Raw genomic sequence first — 27,160 nt, forward strand, 5'->3', positions numbered from 1 at the left:
GAGTCTCAAAACAACTCACTGTTTAAAATTTCAGCGAAATCGGGTAATAAATAAAGCTCTTATAGGCTTCCAACCCTTATCGGATGACCGGTCTATATGGCAGCTATATCTGAATAAAGTCCGATTAGAACCATATTTAGGTCGGATGTTACGAGGTCTGAAACTACTCACTGATCCAAATTGCAGCGAAAACAGTTGAAAAAAGTAAGAACGTGCTAAGTTCGGCCGGGTCGAATCTTATACACCCTCCACCATGGATCGCATTTGTCGAGTTCTATGCGCGGGATCTCTTTTTTGGCAAACAAAAAATATTGAATAAGACCTGTTATGCTATTGGAGCTATGTCAAGTTATAGTCCGATTCGAACCATAAATGTATGCTGATCATTGTAGAATTCATTGTGTAATATTTCAGTTCATTCGGATAAGAATTGCGCCTTGTAGGGGCTCAAGAAGGAACATCGGGAGATAGGTTTATATGGGAGCTGTATGAAGCTATTGACCGATTCAGACCATATTAGATACGTATGTTGAAGGTCATAAGTCAAGACGTTGTACAAAATTTCTGCCAAATCGAATAAGAATTATGCCCTCTAGAGGCTCAAGAAGTCAAGATCCCACATCGATTTATATGGCAGCTATATCAGGTCATGTACCGATTTGCGCCATTCTTCGCACAGATATTGGAAGTCATAACAAAACACCTCATGCAAGTCAGTCGAATCGGAAGAGAATTGCGCCCTCTGGAGGCTCAAGAAGTCAAGACCCAAAACCGGTTTATATGGCAGCTATACCAAAACATGGACCGATTTGGCCCATTTACAATCCCAACTGACCTACACTAATTAAATGTATTTTTGCAAATTTTCAAGTGGCTAGCTTTACGCGTTCGACCGCTATCATGATTTCAATAGACGGACGGACGGACATGGCTAGATCTAGACTTATAATGTCGAGAGGTCTTAGGTAAATATTTCTAGGTGTTCGAGGTCTTAGGTAAATATTTCTAGGTGTTACAAACGGAATGACCAAATTAGTATACCCCCTATCCCATGGTGTTGGGTATAATGACGAAATCAGTATAACCCCATCCTATGGTGGAGGGTATAGAAATTCAGTGCAAAGTTTCAGCTCAATATCATAATATTTAAAGACTACCGTCTTTAATTAGAATAGACGAACGGACATGGCTAGATCGTCTTAGAATTTTACGAGGAAGGAGAATATATACAGGGTGGCTGATGAAAGCCGCTACCAAAAAAAAATGTAATAACTTTTTTTCTATTTAATAATAATAATTTAATAATTAATTTAATTAATTAATTAATTAATTTAATTAATAATAATTTAATAATTAATTTAATAATTTAATTTAACATGAATAAAAGAAAAATGTATTCCATACACCGAAAAAAAAATGTAGCAATATTCATCATTGTAGCAATATTCATCAGCCACCCTGTATACTTTATAGGGTCGCAAATAAATATTCGATGTTTTACAAAAGAAAAAACAAAATGAATATGCCATCCATTGCCTTCTAAATGGCAATTCTTCCGAGGATGAACTTTTGGCCTTCAGTCATGAACTGGATACATGCGAATCTAGTGAAACAGGCTCCGGGATCGGTGCTGCTACGGCATCGTTCACAGATTGAGGACTCCAAACCCTCTAAGAGGAGAAGACGAAAATCACCACGACGCGAATCGACCATCATAAGGATCTTCAAATCTGGTGTCTGCATTTCTGATCGACAGCAGAAGAGGGAATTGCTAACCGGAACCTAGACGGAATGGGGCAAACTTGAATGGGGGAAGAGTTTAATCATGACAGAATGAGGTAGAGCCTCTAGCGAGATTTATCGTGGCTTTAAAGTAATTGAGTGCAAGGAGGAGTTCTCAAAAGGTTTTTCAGAGAGCTGCACCGCTAAGGTAATCGATGCATTGATGTCGGCCTGAGGCAGATCCCAGCATGCATAGCGGCAATGAACAACTGTGCTCTAGTGGGCGACTACCGTGATTATAACAGAACTGCCGAACGACAACAGTGGTTCGGAGGCTGGTGTGCCAGCGCTTGAGAAACAAACCTGAGATTTGTCTGCTGCGACTGGACCCTGGACAGATTTTCCACCAATGTTCCATTAGCCTCATTGCCTGTGTCCGATATGAGTTTATCCCGAGAAGACCTGTTAAATCTCGCTACCTTTCGTTTAAGTGCTATTAAGATCCCAGCGCACAGTGGGATAAAATCGAAATATGCTAGTAAAAAATATGTCATTTGAGAACGTATAAAGATGTGCAGGATTTCAAGGTCCTGGCAGGCCCCTAAAACTGGTCTCCTCGGCATTTCAAAAAAAATTTTTGGGCTGCCAAATCTACCCTTTAGGTCCGATTTTCCAAATGCTGGATAGTGTCAAAAAATCCCTACAAAGAAGTTCGCTTGACGTATACTAAATCTACACTGCTTTCGGGGATAAACGAGCTTTCAAGCCAAGATTGGCTGGAATTGAAATGCATTTTTGGTTCGATTTAAATGTTTCCCCGAAATATTGGTCTTAGACCCCATAAATTAGAAATATTCCTGATTGTCATGACGTTTTAAGTCGATCTAGCCGTGTCCGTCTGTCTGTCTGTCCGTCTGTCTTTCGAAAGCAAGCTAACTTTCGAAGGAGTAAAGCTAGGCGCTTGAAATTTTGCACAAATACTTCTTATTAGTGTAGGTCGGTTGGTATTGTAAATGGGCCATATCGGTCCATGTTTTGATATAGCTGCCATATAAACCGATCTTTGGTCTCTAGAGGGCGCAATTCTTATCATATTGGAATGAAATTTTGCACGACTGGTTTCGTTATGATATCCAACAGCTATGCCATGTATGGTTCAAATCGGTCCATAACCTGATATAGCTGTCATACAAACAGATCTGGGGACTTGACTTCTTGAGCTTCTAGAGTGCGCAATTCTTATCCGATTTGGCTGAAATTTGGCATGACGTGTTTTGATATTACCTCCAACAACTATATCAAATATGGTTCAAATCAGATTATAACCTGATATAGCTGCCATATAAACTATTCTGGGATCTTGACTACCTTGGCCTCTAGAGGACGCAATTATTATCCCAAATTTTGTACAAGGGCTTCTCCCAAGACCTTCAATATACGTGTCAAATATGGTCTGCATCGGTCTATAGCTTGATACCGATTCCCCTATTTTACTTCTTGAGCCCTTAAAGGGCGCAATTCTTATTTGATTTTACGCAATGACTTCTACTATGGTCTCCAATATTTAATTAATTTATGATCCAAATCGGCCCATAACGTTATATAGCTCCAATAGCATAGCAATTATTTTTCTTTATCCTTTGTTAACCTAAAAAGGGATATCGGGAAAAGAACTCGACAAGTGCGATCCATGGTGGAGGGTATATAAGATTCGGGCCGGCCGAACTTGGCAAGCCTTTATTTGTTTTTTTTTTGAATTTTGGCAGATTTAGCTCGAATATAGCTCAATCTTGATATAGAGTCATGAAAAGCCCATAACAGGCACATTTATTGCACGTGACCACCCCTCTCCTCCTTCATTTTCATATGATACTCTCCCTCCTTTCGATTATACCAAAACAACACATTTAAGCATTTCATACCCCAGATCACCACTGCGGTACGGGCTATTATAAATTTGTGCATTTATTTGCAACGCTAAGATGGAGAAGAGCTAGACCGATCGGCTTAGAATCACTTCCTGATTCGATTAAGCTATGTCTGTCTGTCAGCCTATCTGTCCACGTATTCTTGAAATCAAGGTGCAGGTCGCATTTATTGTCCGATTGTTACAAACGTTTGCACATGCCATTTTTTTTTTTTACCCAAAGACGAGCGCTGTTGATTTAGAACAAAATCGGTTCAGATTTATATATAGCTCCCATATATATCTTTCATCCGATATGGCCTTTTAGCTGCAGAAGCCACAATCTTAGTCCGATCTTTACAAAATTTTGCATAAGATGTTTTATTTTAAGTCCTCCTATGTGTGCAAAATTTCATAAAAATCGGTTCAAATTTAGATATAGCTACCATATATCTCTTTCATCCGATATGGCCTTTTAAAGCTGTAGACACCACAATTTGGGTGAAATCTTTACAAAATCTTTTGCCTTTCCTTACTGGTTTTCTTCAAGTGTAAAAAATGCATAAAATTTTATATAATCTCTACATGTCACCTGCGTTCAACATCAACAGCAATTGTGATTGCGATTACTTAATACTTGCCATTGTAACAGAGCACAGATGAATGGGATTTTTTTAAAGTTGTTGGTCATTCTGTGCGCACGCTCCTTCCGTTGGGGACGTTTTGATTTATCTACGAAGCTAAGCCACTTGAATACGAACGAATCTCGGACATGGGTGGATGGATAAGTGCAGCTACGGCGGCAAATTATCAATTGAAAATGAAAGTGTTATTCACCTCTAGTGATATGAGTATGGACTTATTGCTGCCTGTCTGTCTGTCTGTCCGTCTGTACTTCTGCACGTCTTTCTGATCATCTATAAAAGCACATTCGTTTGCTTTGTGATTTGTGGCAATACGTTTGTTCAATATTTTCAACTTGAATTAGAGGTTGGTCGATTGGGTGGTGGTGGTGCTGCGCTAGTGCTTTGTGGGTTGGTGTTGCATTTCGATCTGAACTCATGTCCGTCTGACGCCCATTAATCTGTCTACTCACGTTAATACTTTATTAATTCCATTCCAATTTGAATGAGTGCTTCATTTACAGGCCGTTTTGTGTGTCTTTATGCGACAATTACAAAATGCTCGTACTCTTTACTTTCCCATATGATGGCCATACTCGGCTTTAACTTGGCGCTGATAGTTCAATTGTGGGCAAATCCCCCCACAAACATTTTCTATACTTTTTTCCATTGAAGCCGCTGCTTCTGGTGGACGTCTTGCTGACTATCTGTCTGTCTGTCTCTTTTGATTTTGTCTTTATTATTATTATTTTTTTTTTTTTTAATTTTTCTCCTTTTTTTTGTATCTTTGAAGTTTTCATAGGTTATCGTTTAAATGTGAAATGATTTGCATAAATAGAGTTTTGTTGGAGTTACTTTCATCATCATTGCATTTGGTAATAAATACACGCGCTTCCATCCAGCCATTGGGTAATTTCGTTTCTGTTTTCCTTTTTCTTTAGCCCCAATTGCCCTGTCAGAGGTAATAAGCTTAAGATTTATTTAATGGCATTAAATATTTACCGCGGCTATTGGCCATTTAAATGGGATACACCATTGGAGTTATGACATATAAGATATGATATGAATGCAAACATATTTTTGTTGTAAGCTCAAATGCATATGGGTCTAAGCACTCGAAATTTGGAAATAGATTTCATTAGAAAATAAGACAAGAAGCACTACAATGTATTTTGCCGCAAACAAACATTTTCTCAATCTCTATATATATAGTTTACAAGCTGGCCCGGTGTGCTTCGCCTCACCAAGTTTTATCTTAAAAAGATTTTTTTTTTCAAAAGAAAGCTGAAAAATTTTCCAAATATTGGTATAAATAACAAAGGAAAACAAGTAAGAGCGTGCTAAGTTCGGCCGGGCCATATTTTATATACCCTCCAGCATGGATCGCATTTGTCGAGTCCTATGCGCGGTATCTCTTTTTAGGCAAACAAAAAATATTGAATAAGAACTGTTATGATATTGGAACTATATCGAGTTATAGTCCGATTCGGACCAGAAATTAATGCTGAACATTGTAGAAGACATTGTGTAATATTTCAGTTCATTCGGATAAGAATTGCGCCTTGTCGGGGCTCAAGAAGCAAAATCGGGAGATCGGTTTATATGAGAGCTTTATCGATTCAGACCATATTAGACACGTATGTTGAAGGTCACGAGAGAAGCCATTGTACAAAATTTCTGCAAAATCAGATGAGAATTGCGCCCTCTAGAGGCTCAAGAAGTCAAGATCCCAGATCGGTTTAAATGGCAGCTATATTAGGTTATGTACCGATTTGCGCCATACTTAACACATTTATTGGAAGTCATAACAAAACACCTCATGCTAAATTTCAGCAAAATTGGATGAGAATTGCGCGCTCTATTGGCTCCAGAAGTCAAGATCCAAGATCGGTTTATATGACAGCTATACCAGATTGTGAACCGATTTCAATCATACTTAGCACAGTTGTTGAAAGTGATACCAAAACACCGCGTGCAAAATTTCAGTCAAATCGGACTAGAATTGTGCCCTCTAAAGGCTCAAGAAGTCAAGACCCAAGATCGGTTTATATGGCAGCTATATCAAAACATGGGCCGATTTGGTCCATTTACAATTCCAACCGATCTACGCTTATAAAAAGTTTTTGTGCAAAATTTGAATCGGCTAGCTTTACTTCTTCGAAAGTTAGCCTATTTTCGACAGACGGTCGGACGGACGGACAGACGGACGGACAGACGGACGGACATGCCTAGATCGACTTAAAATGACATAACGACCAAAAATATATCTACTTTATGGGGTCTCTGACCCATATTTCGAGGTGTTACAAACAGAATGACGAAATTATTATACCCCCATCCTATGGTGGAGGGTATAAAAAAACACTTTTTTTAAAATATTTGCTATCATACCCCGGACCGCTTCGCTACCCGCCCTCTTATAGTAGTTACACCTTTTGAGTGTACGAATTAAAAACAAGTAAAAAGGCATTAAGTTCGGCCGGACCGAACTTTGGATACCCACCACCTCGGATGCATATGTAAATCCCCTTTCACCACAATCTGGTGTAAATTGGATAATTGCATGGTCTAATAAATATAAGTCACTGTTGAATTTTGTATTTGAAATTTCAGCGAAATCGGTTAAAAAATAAAGCTTTCATGAGCATCAGACCCTTTATCGGCAGATCGCTCTGTACGGAAGCTATATCTGAATATTGTCCGATATAAACCATATTTGAGACGGACGTCGAGAGACCTACAACTACCCACTCTTTCAAATTTCAACGAAATCGGGTAATAAATAGAGCTGTTATGGCCTTCAGACCATTTATCGGCAGATCGGTCAATATCACAGCTATATCTGAATATGGACCGATCTAATCCCTATTTACGTCAGATGTCCGAGGCTTAAAAGAACCCACTGTTTCAAATTTCTGCGAAACCGGATAAAAAATGAAGTTTTTATGGGCATTACACACTTTATCGAAAAAACGGTCTATGTAGCCGATATATTTATATATGGTCCGATTTCGCCCGTTCAAGAACTTAACCAGCGTACACCAAAATAACGTGTCTGTGCCAAATTTCAGCTCAGTATCTCAATTTTTAAGGCTCTAGAGTGATTACAACAGACGGACGGTCAGACACATGCCTTAAATCGTCTTAGAATTTTATCATGATCCGAAATATATATACTTTGTAGGGTCGTACATTGATATTTCGATGTGTTACAAACCGAATGACTAAATGAATATACCCCCTATTTTTATGGTGGGAATAAAAAAAAATTGTTTTTTCGCCCAATAAATAATGTCAAGGTGTAACTACAATTTTGAAACCTTTAACTCAATCTTTTTGTGTACGGTTTAGTATTCAAATGTATGAATTTCGGAAATGTTGCCTAGTCCCCCAATATAACTGTTTCGAAATTTAGAGAGCGTTAGTTGAATCCGTAACGAAGGTACCCGATAAATTCTCACAAGGTTTAACTGTACCACAATTTGAAAGGTTTAACTGTACCACAATAACTGTACCAGCAAAGAAAGCTCCATTTTGTACGTTTAAATACCAATACCTCGCTGTGAAGGTATAACTGTTTGCAAAGTTTCATATCTCTAGCTCAATCTGTAATTAAAGAACCATTATGTATATTCAAGTACCTTAGTGTAAGAATTTCCAAAACCTCTTCCAGTCGCCCGATACATTCTGTCAAGGTATGACTTAATCCCAAATTTCAAAACTCTACCTTAACCCCCAAAAAAACAAAAAATTTTTACTTTTTAGTACCTAAAGGAACGAGTTTAAACAAAATATTCTAGTCGTCCGATATATTCTGTCAAGGTGTAACTCTATCCCAAGTTTCAAAACTCTAGCTCAATCTACAAAGAAAGTACCATTTTGTTCGTATCAGTACCTAAATGTACTAATTTCAAAAAATAAACATTTTCCAGTCGCCCGTAAGAGCTATGTGCCATAATGATAGACGCAAAAGAAATTCTGAGATGGGATTAACAGTTTTCGAAATCAGTTGTTGTTGCTGATATTGTAGGCTTGTCACATCCAATATCATAGGCACTCAGTATTTAAGCAAGAGCCGTTGCCGCCCGCCGCCGCCGATCTGTGCCGCCGCCGATCTCTGATTGTCCGCGGCTGCAATTGCAACTGTGGATTCGTCCGGTAGCTTTCAGCTGAGCTTCTCGTGAATGGTTTGATTTGTGATTGGTCTATTCCATCTACTTCCTCTTCTTCAACAATAGTAAAAAAATAATTAATGGGTTCAATCACCAGATTAAATCATAACATTTGATTTTTATATAACTTTACTAAAGCTCACACTTAACGTGAGAAAATCTGTTATTAAAGATGTTGAAAAATGAGTTTGTTTCAATTTTTCTTTAATTCACTAACTCCTAAAACACCTAAGATAACATTTTGTGATTGATTGTGGCTGGATCTGACTGGCTGGTAAACACAAACAGCCAAAAGGAAGGGTTGGTTGGTTGGCGGTTTCATTTTCAATGAACTAAATTCAAACACCATTTATGATGATTAATGTCACGCAGAGGTTTAAGATCTCAATGAAAACCAAAGAAAAAAACCCAAAAAAAAATACCACGCTAGGTATTCATTATCACATAAAACTGACCTTTCTTCCTTAAGTCAAACATCATTGTTGGTTAACACAAGGCATTGTTTAACTGTCTTTACTGTTCAGACGTTTGACTGATTGTAATCAAAAACTTCGCGCATGCGCATCATTAGACCGTCGACTTGTTTGCTTAGTTTCAACGATTGAGTCAAAGCTGACTCAACATAACATAGCTGACTGACCATAACCTAGGCCAATCATAATAATCTCACATTTTAATCTATCGGAAAAAAAAAGTTTGGCTGCTCAATTTAAGGGGATTATCGTCATCATCATATTCGTCATTATTGTTGGATTGTTTTGGTTTTTAACTGTGTTTGTTATACTCCCCTTTTTTTTGGATCAATGCGGGAATCAAACTTTAATTAACATATGACTGAGTTGGATACTGAGATCGACCCCACTTGAGACTTTTCATTTGGTATGCATTTTTGTAAATCATCGAATGATTGATACCATTGTGGTTACATGACGTTAATGAAACCTAATGATTCATGTACTTGGATGTAAAAATAATGACCGGCCAAAGTTTTTTTTTCGATTTTGATTTTATTCGCAGCTCATTTAAAATATCATTAGTTTCTTATTTAAGTGAAAAATAAAATACAATGTCAAGCAGAAAAAATATGTTGGGAAACTTAAAATTTTTACCCAGATGAGAAGGGGAAAATTTAATTCCCATATTGATGAAGTATTTATAATTTTGATGATAGCAAAAACTGTAATTGAATATTAGAGAGAGTTATTCGAAAGTCAAAAAAACCCAACATAAGGTTGAGGAACTTATTTTAATAAGAGATTTAAGAAAAGGTTGAATATTGGGTTGCCCAAAAAGTAATTGCGGATTTTTTAAAAGAAAGTAAATGCATTTTTAATAAAACTTAGAATGAACCTTAATCAAATATACTTTTTTTACACTTTTTTTCTAAAGCAAGCTAAAAGTAACAGCTGATAACTGACAGAAGAAAGAATGCAATTACAGAGTCACAATCTGTGAAAAAATTTGTCAACGCCGACTATATGAAAAATCCGCAACTACTTTGTGGGCAACCCAATATAATGCAGCGATTTCGACCATAGCATGGGGTATACTAATTTCGTCATTCTGTTTGTAACACCTCGAAATATGCGTCTGAGATCCCATAAAGTATATATATTCTTGATCGTCATGTCATTTTAAGTCGATCTAGACCTGTCCGTCCGTCTGTCTGTCGAAAGCACGCTAACTTTCGAAGGAGTAAAGCTAGGCGCTTGAAATTTAGCACAAATACTTTTTATTAGTGTAGGTCGGTTGGGATTGTAAATGTGCCAAATCGGCCAATGTTTTTATATAGCTGCCATATAAACCGATCTTAGGTCTTGACTTCTTGAGCCTCTAGAGGGCGCAATTCTCATCCGATTTGACTGAAATTTTGCTCTTGGTGTTTTGGTATCACTTCCAACAACTGTGTTAAGTATGATTAAAGTCGTTTGATAGTCTGGTATAGCTGTCATATAAACCGATCTTGGATCTTGACTTCTTGAGCCAATAGAGTGCGCAATTCTCATCTGATTTTGCTGAAATTTAGCATGAGGTGTTTTGTTATGACTTCCAACAAATGTGTTAAGTATGGCGCAAATCGGTACATAACCTGACATAGCTGCCTCATAAACCGATCTGGGATCTTGACTTTTTGAGCCGCTAGAGGGTGCAATTCTCATCTGATTTGGCAGAAATTTTATACCACGGGTGGCATGAGGTATTTTGTTATTACTTTCAATAACTGTGCTAGGTAGGTTGCTAATTGGTACATAAACTGATATAGCTGCCATATAAACCGATCTGGGATCTTGACTTCTTGAACCTCTAGAGGGCGCAATTCTCATCCGATGTGGCAGAAATTTTGTACAAATACTTTTTATTAGTGTAGGTCGGTTGGGATTGTAAATGGGCCAAATCGGTCAATGTTTTGATATAGCTGCCATGTAAACTGATCTTGGGTCTTGACTTCTTGAGCCTCTAGAGGGCGCAATTCTTGTCCGACTTGAGTGAAATTTTGCACGTGGTGTTTTGGTATCACTTCCAACAACTGTGTTAAGTATGATTCAAATCGGTTCATAATCTGGTATAGTATATATAAACCTATCTTGGATCTTTATATCTTAAGCCAATAGAGCGCGCAATTCTCATCCGATTTGACTGAAATGTATCATGAGGTGTTTTGTTAAGACTTCCAATAACTGTGCTAAGTATGGCGCAAATCGGAACATAACCTGATATAGCTGCCATTTAAACCGATCTAGGATCTTGACTTCTTGAGCCTCTAGAGGGCGCAATTCTTATCCGATATGGCAGAAATTTTGTACAACGGCTTCTCTCCTGACCTTCAACATACGTATTTTATATGGTCTGAATCGATCAATAGCTTGATACAGCTCACATATAAACTTATCTCCCGATTTTGCTTCTTTAGCCCCTACAAGGCGCAATTTTTATCCGAATGAGCTGAAATATTACTCAATGGCTTCTAAAATGTTCAGCATTCATTTATGGTCCGAATCTGACTGTAACTTGATATAGCTCCAATCGTATAATAGTTCTAATTCAGAATTCTTTTTGTTTGCCTAAAAAGAGAAACCGCGCATAGAACTCGACAAATGCGATCCATGGTGGAGGGTATATAAGATTCGGCCCAGCCGAACAAAGGTTTGTTTTTTCCTGTTTGCAGGGCCGTTACCGATATCTTCTTCTTCTTATACATAAAATTGAATTTGTGTTTGTTTGTTTATTTGTTTGTTTGTTCCGTATAGACTCAAACACGGCTCAACCGATTACCTTAAAATTTTCACAGATTGTGTGGGTTGGTCTGGAAAGGAAACACAGGCTATATAATTTTTTGATATTGGAAGGGGTGCGGACTCTTCCCCTTACCCCAAAAGTACTATCCAAAAATAAAAGTGGACCGATCGGAACAATATGGGACTCAAATGAAAGGTATTCAGGTGCAGAGTACGAAATGGAGTCCTAGTAGCTGGGGGGCCGCCCCAACCCCAAAACCCCCTAAAAAAGATGTTTTGGACAATCATGACAATATGGGACTCAACTGAAAGATGTTCGGGAGTAGATTGCGAATATGGATAGGAAGGAGAAATAGGGTTTATAATTTCTTGATTTCCGAAGGGGGCGGACCCTCCCCCGTTACCCAAAATCAAAAGTGGACCGATCGGGACAATATGGGTATCAAATGAAAGGTATTGGAAAATAGAATACGATTATGGTATTAAAATTTGGGTTTGAGTGTCCATCGGGCCGCCCCATCCCCGAAATTCCCCCAAACAGACATATTGGACGTTCATGTCAATATGGGCCTCAAATGAAATGTATTCGGAAGTAGATTACGAATCTGGCATACAAAATCAGTTCGAAGTATAGGGGGTCACCCTACTTCCCAAAAATGCCTTAAATGGGCATATGACCCATCATGACTATATGTGAGTCGGTTTTTTTTGTTTGTTCCGTAGAATCAAAAACGACTGAACAGATTTTCTTAACATTTTCACAGATTGTGTAAATTTGTCCGTAAGGAAACATAGACTATATAATTTTTAGATATCGGATGGGGCGGTCCCCCCCCCTTACCCCAAAAATGCCACTCAAAACCAAAAGTGGGCATTGGAGACCAAAAAACGAATATCGTATTAAAATTTTGGTCCAAGTACCCAGCGGTCCGCCACTCAAAAACAAAAGTGGGCATTGGAGACTAGAAAAAGAATATCGTATTAAAATTTTGGTCCAAGTACCCAGCTGTCCGCCCCAACCCCAAAACTCCTCTAAACAGATATATTCGGCGTTACCATCAATATGGGACTCAAATGAAAAGTATTCGGCATTGATTACAAGTATGGCATAAAAAATTAGGTCCAAGTAATGGGAGATCGCCTCACCCCTGAATGTGCATATTAGCCGACCATTGCTATATGAGACTCAAATGAAAAGTATTTGGGAGTAGATTACAACATGACATTGAAATTTGCGTTCAAGTCTAAGTGGCGCTTCTCCTCCTAAAAATACGTCAAATAGGTTAATTGACTCAAATGAAAGGTATTTGAGAATAAAAAACGAATTTGATATCCAATTTTTGCAGCCAAATGTTTGGGGGGATATGAAGTTCAGTTCATGGGGGCGCTTTAAGGCGTCACCCCCTAAGCTGAACTTCAAATCCCACTATGGCAAATTGGAGCTCAAATCAACTGTATTTGGGGGTAAAGAACGAATTTGATATCTATTTTCAGGGCTAAGTACCGGTGGCCGCCCCAGCCCCTAAACCCCCTCCAAACGGTTCATATTTACCGATCATTGCAATATGGGCTCAAATTAAAGGGATTTGGGAGTGTTGCACGAATTTGATATTCATTTTTCAGTCGAAATGTCTCTGCTGCCATCGCTCCCCTAAAAAGCATTTCCCATAACCCTAATTTTTAAAAACACCAGATCTCGGAGTTTGGTGATGCGATTCGTTCGAAAATTGTTTGCATTCTTACAGTCACCAAGGAGTGTAAGAAGAAGATTAAAGCCCTCTCTGAGGATGGCACAATCCGCATCGTTTGGGTGCCGGGCCATAACGGAGTAAGGGGGAATGAAAGGTCAGACGATTTGGCAGTGAAGGCCAGAGGACTGCCGTCGATAAACTTGGGTAACCCGAATCCTTTTGGGTCGACGCAGTTCGATTTAAGCGCGTTGGCAACAAACGCGCATGAAACACTGTGGAACAGCGAAACAGTCGGTAGGACGGCGAAAATCTTATGGGGTGATACGGATCGTAAGAGGACGAGGCTATTACTGAAACGAAGTAAGAAGGAGGTCAGTATAGCTTTTGGTGCCATAACGGGATGCATAAAACTACGACCTCACTTATGCAAAATCGGTGCGGCAAGTGATGGCATGTGTAGGGCATGTGGGGAAGATGATGAGGTGTTATAGCATTTCCTAAAAATTTAAATTTTCTTCTTCGAGGTTACATTGTAGAGAGCGCAAAACAAGCCGATTACTGATATTTTGGGTTGCCCAAAAAGTAATTGCGGATTTTTCATATAGTCGGCGTTGACAAATTTTTTCACAGCTTGTGACTCTGTAATTGCATTCTTTCTTCTGTCAGTTATCAGCTGTTACTTTTAGCTTACTTTAGAAAAAAAGTGTAAAAAAGTATATTTGATTAAAGTTCATTCTAAGTTTTATTAAAAAAGCATTTACTTTCTTTTAAAAAATCCGCAATTACTTTTTGGGCAACCCAATCTATTTATTGCCTTTTCTTACTGGTATATTACTATAGAAGACTTATTAACAAAAATGGACAATCGAGGTCCACGATTTTAAGCTCAATCATGATCCAATCAGATTGCAAATTTTGCCCAAATTTTGATTCGAACCCAGGCGTTCAGCATCACAGGCGGACATGCTAACCTCTGCGCTACGGTGGCCTAATCCTAATCAGATTATCTTTCACATTTTACAGATATGTATGGATTTGTAACACATTGTGACTTATATTTGTGTGCCATTTGGCAGTTCCACATTTTTCCCAAAGTAACCCACTGTTCTCCAAGTATTGCTACACAATGTTGCAATTATCAGCAATGATATTGCTGAAAAGATAAATATGTTTATAAACAAATAAAAACAAGAAGGTTTCGGTGATGATAACTTTGATGATTTTCAAATAACAATGACGTTTTATTAGGCCTTAGCCAAAACTAAAGAAAAAAAATAACGAAATAAGACAACAACACTTTCTGTTTTATATTTTTATGAGCGAATGAGTTTGTAACACTTAATGCCTGAGAAATTCATAAAGTTGCATGGCAATGCCTTTTAAGGCTTAGCATCATTATAATCTAAGCCAAAATGGATTGATTGTAGTGACGGTGGTATTCGTATCGTGAAAAACTGCTATTTCGCTTAGGTTTTATTGTTTTTTTCGTTTTTTTTTCATATTTCCAACCATTGTTAATTAAAGTATTATTAAGGAAAAAATTATATGTTGCAACACTCAAAACAGAAAAAGAAGAAGCAGAAAAAGATTCACTCCGCAAACATGCAACAGCTATGGATTCATAAATGTTTTATTCAAGGCCTACCATATTTAGCTGATGACTATCAACATCATCATCATCATCATCGCCATCCAAAGCAACTATGGGGGAGCCCCATTAACCAAAACAGTTGCCACTTTTCAACACATATTGATGTGTGGGGTTTGGTTTTTCTTACAAATGCATATCTATGCGAAAAAAGTAGGCGTGTTTTGACGTGTTTCTAACGATTGTCAAGAGTAGCGTTATTGCAGCAGACCCAATCTCAACATATCAGGCAGCGGCTGTCAAAGAAACCTACATTCAAGCCACCAATGTGGAGTTAGAGACCCACATTCAACACCTAATGTTGGTATTCCATCCTCAACTTGCAATTGTTTTTGTGATGGAAGCAAAGAAAAATCGAAAGCAATAGCCTTAGAAGCCCACTTAGTCAAATTTGGTGCCTAACGGCAGCAAACGGTGCAACATATGCTGCCTGCTGCTTGTTTTCATACTTTCACTTTCAGCTGTGTGCCTTCTCATCTCTAAACAATGAGAGTCAAAGTGGCATCCACATGATCCATGGTTAGACTTCACCTTCCACCGTTGCCAAGCCACACATCAATCTGGCAAAATGTTGATGATCCGAGGGTTACATTTAGCTCAAACCCACTGCGATGGTTGGTTGTTATGAAATCGGCAAAAGGTGATATAAACCTTAGAAATGTAAAGCAAGCATAGCCTGAGTGGCAGTTAAAGCACAAGGTGTAGAGGCATCTGGGGCATAGTGTTATCTAAATAGGTATGCTAAACTTTAATTTTGCAATGTCAATGAAATTAGCCATACAAAAGTGTAATTGCGCAAACATTAGTTTTACATTTTCGAGTTATGTGCTCGATTTTATTGAAATGTATTAAAACCTACAGATTACACTTCTTTGGTGATCTTTAAAGAAAATAAAAACAAGTAAAATCGTGCTAAGTTCGGCCGGGCCGAATCTTATATACCCTCCACCATGGATCGCATTTGTCGTGTTCTTTTCCCGGCATCTCTTCTTAGGCAAAACAAGTAAGAAGGCGGCCCGGCCGAACTTTGGATACCCACCACCTCGGGTATATATGTGAACCACATATCGTCAAAATCCAGCGAAAAATGCATACCTTATGCCCCATAGCAGCTCTATAGATATCATCCGATTTAGACCAAATGCTTATAAGTCCAAATCTGGACCGATCTGAGCCAAATTGAAGACGAATATCGAAGGGGACAACTCATTGTCCCAAATTTCGGCCACATCGGACAATAAATGCGCTTTTATGGGCCCAAGACCTTAAATTGAGAGATCGGTCTATATGGCAGCTATATCCAAATCTGAACCGATCAGAGTCAAATAGACAAAAAAATGTCGAAGGGCCCAAGGCAACTCACTGTCCCAAATTTCAGAAAAATCGGATAATAAATATGGCTTTTATGGGCCTAAGACCATAAATCGGAGGATCGGTCTATATGGCAGCTATATCCAAATCTGAACCGATCTGGGCCAAATTGACGAAGGATATTGAAAAGCCTAACACAACTCACTGTGCCAATAATAATCGGATAATAAATGTGGCTTTTATGGGCCTAAGACCCTAAATCGGCAGGTCGGTCTATATGGGGGCTGTATCAAGGTATAGTCCGATATAGCCCATCTTCGAACTTAACCTGCTTATGGACAAAAAAGAATCTGTGCAAAATTTCAGCTCAATATATCAATTTTTAAAGACTGTAGCGTGATTTCAACAGACGGACGGACGGACTTGTCTAGATCGTCTTAGATTTTTACGCTGATCAAGAATATATATACTTTCAAGTCAAAACCCAAGATCGGTTTATATGGCAGCTATATCAGGTTATGAACCGATTTGAACCTTATTTGGCACAGTTGTTGAAAGTCATAATAAAATACGTCACGCAAAATTTCTTTCCAATCGGATCAGAATTGCGCACTCTAGAGGCTCAAGAAGTCAAGACCCAAGACCGGTTTATATGGCAGCTATATCAGTTTATGGACCGATTTGAACCATACTTGTCACAGTTGTTGGATATCATAACAAAATACGACGTGCAAAATTTCATTCCAATCGGATAAGAATTGCGCTCTCTAGAGGCTCAAGAAGTCAAGACCCAAGATCGGTTTATATGGCAGCTATATCAGGTTATTAACCGATTTGAACCTTATTTGACAGAGTTATTGAAAGTCATAATAAAATACGTCACGCTAATTTCAGCCAAATTGTATAGAAATTGCGCCCTCTAGAAGCTCAAGAAGTCAACTTCCAAGATCGGTTTATATGACAGCTATATCAGGTTATCCACCGACTTGAACCATACTTGGCACAGTTGTTGGATAACAAAACACGTCGTGCAAAATTTCATTCTAATCGCATAAGAATTGCGCGCTCTAGAGGCTCAAGAAATCAAGACCCAAGATCGGTTTATATGGCAGCTTTATCAGGTTATTGACCGATTTGAAACATATTTGGCACAGTTGTTGGATATCATAACAAAACACGTCGTGCAAAATTTCATTCCAATCGGATAATAATTGCGCACTCTAGAGGCTCAAGAAGTCAAGACCCAAGATCGGTTTATATGACAGCTATATCAGGTTATGGACCGATTTGAAAAATATTTGACACAGTCATTGGAAGTCATAATAAAACACCTCGTGCAAAATTTCAACCGAATCGGATAAGAATTGTGCCCTTTAGTTGCTCAAGAAGTCAAAACCCGAGATCGCTTTATATGGCAGCTATACCAAAGCATGGATCGAAATTTGTGTGCCCTGGGGGACCACCCTAGGCCCCAAAACACCCCTTAATCGGACATATTTACCAACCATGGCAATATGGGACTCAAATAAAAGGTATTTGAGAGTATAATACGAATCTGATATCCAAATTTTGGATCAAGGGTTTGTGGAGGCCGCCCACACCAAAACAAACCCCAAAGAGGACATATTTACCGACCATAGCAATATGGTCAGGATATAACTAGACTACTTCAAGGAGAGAGGGAGAGAGAGTTTGTGAAAATAGTGAAACTAGAAATCAAGGAATTAAGCATATACAAAAATCCATAGGGATTTCTTGTTGTGACCTTCCATTGTCCTATTTTAGGGGGGCCTTCTTTTTATTGTCGAGTCCGAACGGCGTGCCGCAGTGCGATACCTATTTGGGGAGAAGTTTTAACATGGCATAGTACCTCACAAATGTCGCCAGCACTTGGAGGGGATAATCACCGCAAATTTTATTTCTGGTGTTCTCGCAAGGTTTCGAACCCAGGCGTTCAACGTCATAGGCAGACATGCTAACCTCTTCGCTATGGTGGCCTTTAATTGGCTGCTCATAGTATTTATCGATAATATCGCCATGTATACTGATTTTCACAATTGATTTATTAGATGACAGAGGACCTAAATTTAATCTGATTTAAAATATAGAGAGCTATTAACCTTCCTTCCATCTACGCCAAGTATGGTCGTCGATACTGGCCCTCATTTCGGAAAAGCCCCCATTTATAAAAATAAATCGATTTGTCTTGTAGACAGAAAAACTTTTAATCGAATTTTTAACCAATTTACATGACATCTTAGACTAAAACCAATTGTTTGAACATTTTGACTAAGAATTACGCATATTTAACTTTTCAATATAGTCCTCATATAGACCAATATCTCGATTTGACTTTCGAAAGCACAGAGAAGTCCAATTTCATCAGTTTTAGCATCTTCTTCCAAATACTTGGTTTTAATTCCAAGTTCTTGTTCGTCGTGACATTCTTAGTCTATGTTTCAATTAATAGGTATGGAACCTAAAAATCCGTTCATCAGATATAACTTCTTGGGATCCTATAAACCTCAATTTTCATCCGACTAAACTGACATTTTCTTCTAAAATTTTTTTTTTAAATCAAATGGTAACACAGAAATTGTGGATCATGCTGACTGTCTTATAGGGCCCTCTTATAATCAGATACTCAGTTGCGACTTCTTAACCCCCAAGCCCAAATTTTTATTCTCATTGTGATGTTCAGGGTTTTCATCCGCATAAACACAGTGTTAGGCTTTTAGATAAAAAATTAAGCTCCATGAATAAAGAAATCAAACAAACGACACTTGCTTACCACTATCATTACAAAGTAGCACACAATGACCTTCTGTGTTGAAGCCGATACAAATTGAATCAACTTTTGTTTACACGAACAACAAGCTAAAATTAAGAAACAGGGTTGCCGCAAAATAATTTTATTTAATACTAACTGCATAAGTGTTTACCCCTTTCATATGGGAACAAAAAACCGCTGACGCTAGCGCCAGATGCCAGCGGCATGAGAGTCCCATATGAAATGCTTGTAAAACAACATGACGCTGACTCATGACACTTTTATTTGATTAAGACTCTAAAATTTGGTATTCTGTTCTTCTTTTTACGCGGAAAATTTTCCAACTTCACATAAAAAAGTATGTATAAGCAAAAAACATATGAAATAAATAAAAGCCTTTTTAGCGCTAATGGATTAAAAGAATATCCCAAAATAGTGTTAAACCTAGTGTAATAAAGAGTGATTTTGTAACTATTATCTTCTTGACAATATTGGTTTAAACTGCTTATGCACGTTCCGATTTTTGTTTCACTGTCAAACATCTTCAGTTTGGCCTATAATTACACCTAAACGCTGGCAAATTATTGAATTTTATTATCGAAATGCGTGCGAAAGAGTAGCGTAAGAAAGCGAACGAATCGCGTTAGGAAGCGAACGAAATGTGTTAGGGAGCGAACGAATCGCGTTAGGAACCGAACGAATCGCGTTAGCTGATGAGATCTCAAGGGCTTCGAAGTGAACGACTGCGCACCATGCCACACGTCTGATGGTTTTATCTGCTCGATCGAAAGGTGTGACATTAAGTACAGACTGTCAAATGAACCAAGTGAGAAATATTCCACTTATCTCATCAAAAAAGGACGCCGAAACACGACAGTCAATGTGACCATCTGTGCCAAGATATAAATGTCCATTCCCACATCATTTCGGATACCCTTCTTACCAGTATGTATGAATGTGAATAGCGATGTGCTGGTAAGTCAAAACCAGCGAATGTTTGTATGAACAAATATAAGTTCGGATAACTGTTGCTGGCATATGAGTATTTACGTAAATAACTGCGGGCGGACACTAAAGCACAGTGGATAGAGAGAGGACAAGTGCACAGTGGCCATGGTTGTCGTAACATGCAAAATGTAAAGTCAATGAGCATAATATTCGGGGACGGACAAAGCCCAAAAATATGTATTATGTACGAGTCGACAATGAACAGCTACTTTCATTCCATACCAGGGACTTAAAGTCATTACTTTAGTATTATTTCCAACCGAGGAGTGCCGTAGTACCCCCGCGACCGTCTCGGGTACCTTTTTAACAGTACGAATTTTTTGAACAATTCGAATGTTTTCGAGTCTTTTTAATCCTAAAAAATGAAAAGTTCTGACTTTATGAAACAAGCCACGGTAATATAGGGATATTCACTTGGTAGTCGCTCGAATCATATGTGTCCAACTGTCGAAATTGCGTTATGCGGATCGTTTGGAGATTGTAAGGGGGTCAGTTTAGATTTAGTCGCCTCATTGGACTATTTGCACCTTTACAAGATTTGGGAGAGTAGCAAGGGCCCTGACACTTGTCTTCGAATATCTATATGAGATTCGTGATCTACACACAAAATGTAGGTGTCATATGGTATCGATCAGTCCATATGGTTGTTTTGGAGGTTATGGGGTGGGGCGTTGCTTCTAGGTACTTGGGTCAAAATTTTCGATTTTGGGTTATTATAAATGTAATGCAAATTTTCCTATGAACATTCCATTAAAAAACAGGGACAAAACATCTTAAATATCAATGAGTGCTGCCCGATTGAAGTTTAAACTCAATTATAAGGTACCTCCTTTTTATAGGCCAGTCCGAACGGCGTGCCACATGTTATCACTTGCTGCACCGCATTGCGACATCTCTTTGGGAGAGAAGTTTTTACTATCAATGTACAATCAAAAATGTCATCACTAATGTAGTCTCGCATATATCGCAAAAGATGGTAATGCTTTGTCGTCGGTTAAGTTAAGTTAGGTTAGGTTGAATAGTGGGTGCAGATATTAATCTGCACCATGCCACTATGGACATACACCTAAGCCAGTAATCGGTTTGTTGTGCGCTCTTAAAACTAAAAAGTAACCTCGAAAAAGAAAATTTTAAGTTAGGAATTTCGTGCTACTTACAATATCTTTAATTGTTTTCCATACCACTGCCCTAAGTTGGTTCATGTCTGGTATCGTAACCCACCTAAGTACCGGTGTCTGTAAGCCGCGAAAGCCGGTCAATGATAGGAATCATAGGAAATGATCCAATGTCTCATTATCTTCCTCACATGCTATTACTTGCGGCCACGATTTTGCATAAGTGAGCTCGTAGTTCTATGTGTCCCGTTATGACACCAAAAGCTATACTGACCTCCTTCTTACTTCCTTTCAGTAATAGCCACGTCTTCTCACGATCCGGATCAGCTCATAGGATTTTCACCGTCCTACAGAATTTTTCGCAGTGTAACATGCGTGTTTGTCGCCTACGCCCTTAAATCGGATGTCGACCCGAAAGGCTTCGAGTAAACCAAGTTAATTGACGGCAGTCTGGCCTTCACTGCCAAATCGTCTGCTTTCTCATTCCGCCTTACTCCGTTATGGCCCGCCAGTCAAACGATGCGGATTGTTCCATCCTCAGACAAGGCGTTAAACTCCTTCTTACACTGCAACACTTCGTTACCTTACCCTCCTGGTTGTTATTGCTCTTACGTCCATTTTACTGTACGTAAAGATGTTCACACTAGACGTCCTCGCGTTAGCACCACACCAGCTCAAGCATTCCGTAATCGCCCGGATCTCTGCCTGCAGGACCATATTATGGTCAGGCACTCTAAAACAGATTTCAGTCCCTGGGATATCAATGTAGACCCCCAGGCCCACTCTGTCCCCTAGCTTTGATCCATCTGTGTAACATGATCTTCCAGACGGCAATATTAGAGTTCCGTCAGTCGTCGGTTAGGGCGTTATGTAAAGGGCCCAAAACCTTTGGTCCTGAGAAATCTTCTCCCACATCTCTGATTGGCTGTTTCACTGTGTAATCTGTAAGGCAGAAATTTTCGGGACAAATATTTTTGATTCCTGTAATGGCTTTTATTTACCATTCCATAGAAATGTATGACGACGATCAAACTTGTTTCGAAAGAGATAAACGCATCATAAAAAAATTATCCTCGCCCTAAAAGGTAAACAAAAATTGAGATAAGACAAAAGTACTCTTAAGTCCCAAAAAAGTACCATTTCAAAATTAATATTTTTCATCCCTCCTCCATATTATTCTTCTACTTTGGCAACTCTAACATTTTTGTTATTACCTTTTAACCACAATGGAAGTTTGTTAACCGTACGGCCTCTTTTGCCCGGTCTCTTTTATATGTTTTGTGTTATTTTCTGTTGTCTTGTTATGACCAGCTTTCGGTTTCAACAGCCTTCAATGTCACGGAGTATTTGTTTGGGATTTCTCTGTTTGTAAACTGAAGGCAACCGTTAAGTTTCTCTCTCTCTCTCTCTCACACTCTCTGTTTAAATAAATGTTGACTTAATACTCTCTCAGCCTTCATGCAGATCTGTGAGATAGCTATTACATAATGCGTAATGAGCTTGTTGCAAATCTTTATGATTGTTTGGATTTTTTTTTTTTTTGGGGGGGGGGTTTAAACGGTTACAAACCGGAATTCATGGCACAACAACAAAAGATACAACGAAAAAGTTCAAGCCCAGCTATTTAATCGCTGACAAATTTGAATGGAGGAAATTCAGGTTTTAGTCGCACGTTTTTGTGTTGCCTAAAGCTCCAAAATGCAGCAGTTTTGCAATGTTTGCTAACAGCTGTTGATGGGTCATTTAGAGTTTGGCGGTTTTTACGTTGCAATTTAAATGGGTATAACTAATAAAACGGAGTGGAGTTTGTCAACGCTTTTGGGTTTTTCGGGGTAAATTATAGTAATAACAATACTAAGTTCATTGTTATGGGTAAGACAAAGCCAAAAATAGTTCTGCTAATGTAAAAATCTCTACAGACTTCATTGCGGCACCAGACAGCTCCCTCAATTTAAGGGATTTTTTAAGGATTTTTGTCTTAAATTTGCTCATTGGATTTCTACAGTTTTACAATTTGCGGCACAAGACAGCTATGGGATTTTTTGGGGATTTTTTTCATAATTTTGCTCATACGATAGAACCGATATTATGTAGTACTTGGCTTGTTATATTCACCTAATTTTGTAGAATTATCTTCACAACCTCAATACATAACAGGGAAATAGAGCGTAACTCGCTTTAGTTTCTGCTGACATTCAACTGTAGCACAGATAAGAAATAAATAAAATTTAACATAAAATACTTTGAAGAACAGTATTCTAACTAGATTTCCTTTTCAAATTTCAGTGGCAGCAGTTCTTTGGAATTTTCACTATCCCAGTTTACAACTGAAACTCCAATAAACAGCAACCCTTTTACCCCCAATATGATTACTGGACAAGTAAAACTCCTATTTTTACTTTGTATTCTAAGTATCCTGCATGGGAGTTGCGCTCAGTATGGTCGAGGCGAGGCCCATGTCAACCCCGAAGACACTGGATATACACCAGCCAATGCTGGAGACACCAAAAAGGTGCTCAAACCCACTGTGCTAAGAACCGAATTGAGATTCGGCCGTAATTTAGATCCCGAGAAGGTGCGCGTGGTCACAGTGAAGTCAGATAAAGGCGATGATGTCGAATTGCTGGTAGGCAAAAATAGTCGCAAAGCTCGCATTGGAGAAAGCCAAGGCTTTTTCGTACGTTCCTCTGATGTGCGCAAACCACAAGTGGAGCAGGACAAAGCTGCTAAGAGATCTTCCGAAGAGTTACTATTCCCCCACTCAATGGCTTTGTTGAGGCAACAGGAATTAGTAAGGGAAGCCAAGGACTATAAGCAGCGCAAAGAAGATGCAGAGGCGCGCCAAAAACAATTGGAGGATCTGAAATTGATAAAGGTGCAAAGTTGGCGCCAGCAAGAAAACTTGGCCAATCCCATGGTAGAAAGGGCCAGGGCAGCTCGCCGCATACGTTTTGAAAATAATGAACCCCAACCTTTCTATGGTCAACAACAGTATACCGAGGATATGTATTTGTTGCCTCAGCGTGTTCAGCCACATAGCAGATCAAATGTGCAGGCCCCCTCCTATGTGCCGCTGGAAAGAAGACGCAACTTTTCCTTTCCCTCCGAGGATGTTAGATACACCCCCAATCCCTCATATGCACAGGAAAAGCAATGGCAGCCCATGGAGGTAAGGGAATTGCGAAATCGCAATTTGAGACAAGTCCAACAACATTTGGTACCCTCCTCATTTCCTGCCGATTTTGGCTACACTCCAACCTTCGCCAGCAGCGATAATTATGAATCACTCTATCGTAACTCACGTCATGTGGCCACCTCGTCCAATGTCAATGCCGCCGAAGAGGAACACAACACCCATAAATTGCCGGTAAATCTAATCACCAAGAAAAACTATAGCCAGGCCAAAAGACAACCCATTAGAGTGCCCCAACCCATAGTGGTGACCTCCTCGACGGCGGTACAAGAAGGTTCGGGCAACAGAAATTTCCATGCCCCGTCTGTAACTCAAACTCAAATCCCTCAACAGCATGCTCACACACAGTACTCAACTCAGACTTATAGTCAACAATTCACACGTCCTCAGACCTCCATGTCCCTGGTGCAATCGGATCATCAGTCGACCAGCGCCTATACACGTTCACCACAAACCTCATCCACTGTCTCTGTAGTCGATGGGCCCGCTGTCACTGTCATTGAAGGCATACGGGTGCCTGATACTCCTGAGGATAAGGTGAAAACATGGCGCAATGCTCGTGTGCTCAACAATCAATTGGTGCCATATCCCGAGGGCTATACACCTCCCAAGGTGCAAATACAGACTTTCGATAGATAGAAACGCCATCGCCGCATTTGATGACGATGTTGATGGTTTTGGCCCCTCAATTGCCTCAATTGGAGCTCATTTAAATCTTGTCCTTTAGAATTTATTATTATTCTGATATTTGTCACTAAATTTAATCTTATTTCTATTGTACTATGCCTAGACTTTTAGCTTAACTGCATATGTCTGCCTTATCGTATTGTTATTTATTTGTAATTTATTACAATTTGTTTTATATAAAGTTACTATGTAATTTAGATATTTAATAATTATATCGATATTAATAAATATGTGCTTAAATAGCTTTTTTATTCTCACAGAAGTTTTGAAAAGTTTGCAGTGTGGAACTTTCTTAAAAATTATTAAAGGAATAAAACCCAATATAAATACAAACCCCCATGCCATGCATGGTCATTTAAAAAATGTTCCCCAAAGAGGTGTCGCACTGCGGGACGCCGTTCGGACTCGGCTATAAAAAAAAGGTCCCTTATCATTGAGTTTAAACTTGAATCGTAAAGCACTTATTGATGTGTGAGAAGTTTGCCCTTGCTCGGTTCCTGGTGTTTTTAAAAATTAGGGTAATGAGAAGTGCTTTTAAGGGGAGGGATGGCACCTTAGACATTTCGACTCAAATATGGACATCAATATCGTGCTGCACTTCCAAATCCTTTTAATTTGAGCCCCATATTGCCATGGCCGGTAAATATGAACCGTTTGTAGGGTGTTTTGGGGCTTGGGCGGCCACCGGCACTTTGCACTCAAAATAGATATCAGATTCGTTCTTTATTCCCAACGGAAATGAAATTCTGTTTAGGGGGTGCTTGAGGGCGTACCTCAAAACCCTTGGCTTCAAAATTGGTTATTCGTTTTCTACTCTCACATACCTTTCATTTGAGTCCCATAGGAGGAATAGTGCCACCTAGACTTGAACGCAAATTTTAATGTCATATTCGTAATCTACTCCCAAATACCTTTCATTTGAGTCCCATATAGCCATGGTCGGCTAATATGCCTTTTTGGGGGGTATTTAGGGGTGGGCGACCTCCCATTGCTTGGACGTAATGTTTTATGTCATATTTGTTATCTACTGTCGAATACTTTTCATTTGAGTCCCATATTGACATGAACTTCGAATATATCTATTTAGAGGAGTATTGGGGTTGGGGGGCTCGCTAAGTACCTGGATCCAAATTTTAATATCATATTCGTTTTCTGGTCTCCAATACCTTTCATTTGATACCCATATTGTGCCAATCGGACCACTTTTGGGTTTGGATGGCGTTGTTGGGGTAAGGGGGAGGGACCGCCCCCATCCGATAACTAATAATTATAAAGCCTATGTTTTCTTCCAGACGAACATACACAATCTGTGAAAATTTTAAGAAAATCGGTTCAGCCGTTTTTGATTCTACGGAAAAAAACAAGTCCCATTCAGTCATAAAGGGTCATATGCCCCTTTAAGGCGTTTTTGGGGGGTAAGGTGACCCCCTATACTTCGATCCGATTTTGTATGCCAAATTCGTAATCTACTTCCGAATACTTTTCATTTGAGGCCCATATTGACATGAACTCCCAATATGTCTGTTTTGGGGGAATTTTGGGGTTGAAGCAACCTGATGGGTACTTAGACCCAAATTTTAATACCATATTCGTATTCTATTTTCCAATACCTTTTATTTGATACCCATATTATCCCGATCGGTCCACTTTTGAATTTGGATGGTGTTTTTGGGTAAAGGGGGAGGGTCCGTCCCCCTTCCGAAATCAACAAATTAAAAAGCCTATTTCTTCTTCCTGGCCATATTCGCAATCTTCTCCCGAATATTTTTCATTTGAGGCCCATATTGACATGAACTCCCAATATGTCTGATTTGGCGAATTTTGGGGTTGCGGCGGCCCGATCGGTACGTAGACCTAAATTTTAATACCATATACGTAATATATTTTCCAATACCTTTTATTTGATACCCATATTGTCCCGATCGGTCCACTTTTGATTTTGGGTGGTGTTTTTGGGTATAGGGGTAGGGTCCGCCCCCTTCCGAAATCAACAAATTATAAAGCCTATTTCTCCTTCCTGACCATATTCGCAATCTTCTCCCGAATTCCTTTCATTTAAGTCCCATATTGTCATGATC

General features: G+C 39.0%; 1 protein-coding gene across 2 annotated transcripts in view; it reads left to right on the forward strand.

Moving 5' to 3' along the window:
• The window catches only part of LOC106095685 (uncharacterized), a 38,887-nt gene extending 13,543 nt beyond the window's left edge, over positions 1 to 25,344 (forward strand). For both annotated transcript variants that reach the window (XM_013262977.2, XM_059363829.1), the window contains exon 2: positions 23,489 to 25,344. In XM_013262977.2, the coding sequence (XP_013118431.2) occupies positions 23,568 to 25,034 (1,467 nt within the window). In that variant the 5' untranslated portion in view covers positions 23,489 to 23,567 and the 3' untranslated portion in view covers positions 25,035 to 25,344. The remainder of the gene's footprint in view (positions 1 to 23,488) is intronic.
• The last annotated feature ends 1,816 nt before the right edge of the window (positions 25,345 to 27,160 follow it).

This window comes from Stomoxys calcitrans, chromosome 2 (assembly GCF_963082655.1).
Source record: "Stomoxys calcitrans chromosome 2, idStoCalc2.1, whole genome shotgun sequence".
In the NCBI taxonomy this organism is placed as follows: Eukaryota; Metazoa; Arthropoda; class Insecta; order Diptera; family Muscidae; genus Stomoxys; species Stomoxys calcitrans.